Consider the following 3,757-nt stretch of genomic DNA (forward strand, 5'->3'; position numbering starts at 1 on the left):
CTAGAGGGCAGGCAGAGCAGGGGACAGCTGAGACATCAGAAGCTCAGTGGTGCCATTCGTCTGGCTGTGGAGAGCCAAAGACTTTGCAGTTTCTGAACTTTGTGGAAGGTTAGGTACGAGGATCTGCAAAGCTGGTCAAGGACAGCTGAGGCCTCTTTTCTTGTGGCTTGAGACATGATGGACAGGAAAGAGAATGTGCCTGGGTCTTCATTTTCTCATTCTGCTAGACCTCTCTGGTGAAAATCTGTTTAGTTCCAACCCTTCTGTTCATGCCTTCTTCCCCTTGAGCCTCACCATTCACATTCTTCTCCCCTCCAGTCTCCTACATTGTTGGCCTTTTCCTCACCAGATGGTTCCTTTCCATTGCCCTCTGTACATCCTCTGTTCCCCTCCAGTTCTATTTCCACGTCCATTCCCTTTTGGGCCTCCCTGTTTGTGGGCTGTTTCCCTCCAGTCACCACCAGTCATACTCCACTCCCTTCCAGTTACCTGCTTGTACTCTGTTCCAAGGCAAAAGGCTCTGAACTGGCCATAAGCCTCCAAAAGACTCCCAAGCATGTAAAATTCACAGCCCTGTAAGTGCTGCTAGTAAAGCTACAAATCAGCTCCATGTATTTGCATACACATGGTAATCTCAGTTGCCTCTGGGGTTCAATAAGGCTCTCAGGATGTGTAAGACAAAATACTGCTGAAGGTCGTTACCAGTCCCTGCTCAGAAAAGTAAAAAGGTGTTTAACAAACAAACAGTAACACCTTTTTTTTTTTTTTCCTAGGCTAGTGAGATTTCATCCTAGTGTCCAGTGAGACTGATGATGGGCACAGCCACGTCTGCTGTCACTGAAGTAGTAGAAAGGACAATCCGGGCACACAGAAACAGAACAGGAAAGAACAGGGGTGAACAACAGAAGCAGAGCTGCTATTTAATAGGGGAAAGCATTTAACACATCAAAGAGCTGGAATATTACAACATGTACCAGAAAACTAGGACATCTTTGCCCAGGTTTAACAGAGCTCCTAAAATACCTACAGACGCTGCCAGAGAGGAAAAAAGAGAACTTTTCATCCGCAGTTTGGTGACTCATTTCCCGAATGTAGGCTCCCATTGCCAGACCCTGCTTTGTCATTTTTGCTTTCTTGGTAAGACAGTGGGATTTTTTCATCTCTCCAAGGGCTGTACTCCAAACAATCAGATTTCCAAGCACCAAATTCCTCCTTTGCCGAGCTTCCCCTAAATTTCTCGTTACAACATCCCTTCCTTCAATCGCCAGAGCAAACTGTTCCTGCTGACAGGAAACTTTTTCCCACTTCTGCCCCTATGCTACCACCCTCTCCCACCTCATCAGCAACCTACTTGTACTGTGACAGAGATACTCTCCTCCTCTTGGTGGTTTCTTCCTTCTTTCAATCACACCATAGAACATATATCTATATATATATATATTTTTTACAGCAAGGCACCAATGTTCATAGACCCAAGGGAAATGCTGTCCTGCTCTCTACTTCAGGTGAAGTTCCTTGAAGCTGCTTGAGGTGTGTCTTGTTTTGGAAGCACTTCCCACACTCAGCACACATAAGGGTTTTTCTCTTGTGTGGATTCGCTGGTGTCTGTTGGCATGACCACTCTGTTTGAAGCACTTCCCACACTGGGAACAGCCATAGGGCTTCTCGCCAGTATGGGTTCGCTGGTGCTGGGTAAGCGTTGAGAAATCACTGAAGCCTTTTCCACACTGCATGCATTTGAAAGGCCTCTCGCCAGTGTGGGCTCTCTGGTGATTTATAAGGTGAGAATTTCGGCTGAAGCTTTTCCGGCACTCGAGACACAGGTAGGGCCTTTGTCCTGTGTGCATTCTTCGGTGGGAGATCAGGTGGGAGCTCACTCTGAAGTTCTCCCCACACTCACTGCATATGAATGGCTTTTCACCTGTGTGGGTTCTCTGGTGTTTAATCAAATCAGAGCACCACTTGAAGCTCTTGTTACATCTGGGACATTTGTGGGGTTTCTCTGCCTCACACTGCTGAAGATTTGATGTCTGACTGATGGTTTCCTCATGTGCACCGTATCCAGAGTGATCATCTCCTATAGCATCTTCTGCATGGAGAGGGATGCTTTGGAGGCCCTCAAGGGACTTTTCTGGATGAATGCCATCATCCTGTATCTCCCCAGGGAGGTCCTTCTGGTCCATTTCAGACATATGCTGGCTCTCATAGGCCTCTGCCTTGCTACATCTCTGGAAAGCATTATCTTCCAGTATTACTTCCAGTACTGTCTCACATTGTTGCATGTTCTTGAGATCATCTGCCAGGGGACTGTCATCTTCATTCCAAGTATTGGCCTCAGCTTCTTAATGAAAGTAAACATGAATGCTCAGCAAGAAAGCAAGATAAGGAAAGGGACTTACAGATTGTAAGACCTTACTAAACCCTAGTTTAAGGCTGGACTTGGAGGGCAACACCCCTTTTTCACCCACAGATTCAGGATTGTCCCCATCCTTAATCCCTGATCGCTGTAAACTCAATGCAGAAGTGACTTTACTAGCCTTATGTTAATGAAGGTACTGAATTAATTTGGAGTATTCCTCACCTTCATAGAGTTCAGCGAAGGGATCCCTTTCTGTGATCTTGTCAGAAATGGCATCGCACAGCTCCTTCTCTCCTTCCATCTGGAGACCACTTGTGAGCAGACCCTGAACGAGACTGCAGAGCAGTTAATTACCACCCAGATCGTCACCTCATACGGAGGACGCTCTTGGCCCTATAGGGTACCCCATGGAACCACCTTTTAGCACAAACACTACCTGGACCCTCATCCAACCACCTGCTAAATTTGAGCCGAGAATCCCCGCCAAGGGCAGATAGGCCACTGTTTGGCAGGGGCCGAGGCCCCAGGGGATGTGGGACAGGGAGTGGAACGCTTCCTCCACGCACCCGAGCAGAGAAAAACCTGCACCCTGGCGTCCTGCGCTGGCACGATGGGGAAGGTGTTCGGGAGAAGCCCAAACCTCAGGCCCAGGCAAGGGGAGAGCGGCTGCTGCGCCCTGGTAGAAGAATCGCGGAAGGGGACCCCGTCCGTCCAGCCGCAACCCTCAGGAGCAACCCGCTACCGCTCACCGCTGCCGCCGCGGGGAGGGGCCGGGGGGCGAGGCGGGAAAGGTTTCCCGCCTCCGCCTGTCCGGATCCTCTGAGAGGCCGCGGGCAGGCCTGGGGTCGCCTTGGTGTTGGCGGCGGAGCTGCCTGCAGGGGCTGCCAGATAGGGGGCTGGGGGCGGCACGCTGTCTGCTGGCCCTCGTTGTGCGTTTGAATAAAAGATATGGGGGTGAGGGAGAAATCCCGAACTTGGCGGAGATCTTTAAATTTGCAGGAAAGGCCCCCCGTGCCGAGCTTCTGGCAGGTTCCTGCCCCGTGGAGCTGTACCCTGCTCCTCGGAGCATTCGCTGGTGTGAAACCTACCCGACAGCAGAAAAGGAGGGAAAGAACAAGGCCCACGTTATTTATCTTTAGTCATATTTTTTGTGGTGTGGTGAGTATTTTTACCCTTTTGTTTCATAGTGCCAGGGAGCAGGGAGGGCTGGCAGAGGGTGAGGAGACAGACTCAGGCAGGTGTCATTGCCAAACACCCTGAGCTTTGCATCTGTGCTGTCCCTCACTGCAGGTGTCTGCCCAAAATAACAATAAAAATGCAACAAGAAGTCCTGAAAGCCCAAGAGGATGGATACCTTGACACATTCAGATTGGATATAGCAAAACTTTATTCACAGAA

General features: G+C 49.8%; 1 protein-coding gene across 1 annotated transcript; it reads right to left on the reverse strand.

Annotated features, from left to right (window-relative positions):
* Positions 1–895: 895 nt before the first annotated feature.
* On the reverse strand, positions 896–3,480 carry ZNF697 (zinc finger protein 697). The gene is made up of 3 exons (XM_065050031.1): positions 2,926–3,480; positions 2,582–2,694; positions 896–2,341 (listed from the first exon to the last, which is right to left on the reverse strand). Exons 2-3 carry the CDS (start codon positions 2,658–2,660, stop codon positions 1,497–1,499), a joined length of 924 nt encoding a protein of 307 aa, XP_064906103.1. The 5' UTR covers positions 2,661–2,694; positions 2,926–3,480; the 3' UTR covers positions 896–1,496.
* Positions 3,481–3,757: the final 277 nt, after the last annotated feature.

The sequence above is a fragment of the Columba livia genome, chromosome 1 (assembly GCF_036013475.1).
Source record: "Columba livia isolate bColLiv1 breed racing homer chromosome 1, bColLiv1.pat.W.v2, whole genome shotgun sequence".
Lineage (NCBI taxonomy): Eukaryota > Metazoa > Chordata > Aves > Columbiformes > Columbidae > Columba > Columba livia.

Coding starts and splice junctions, on each gene's coding strand:
- ZNF697 (XM_065050031.1), bottom strand. CDS start 2,660: ATGGAAGGAGAGAAGGAGCTGTGCGATGCCATTTCTGACAAGATCACA. Junction 2,342..2,581: donor CTTCGCTGAACTCTATGAAG/GTGAGGAATACT, acceptor ACTTTCATTAAG/AAGCTGAGGCCAATACTTGG.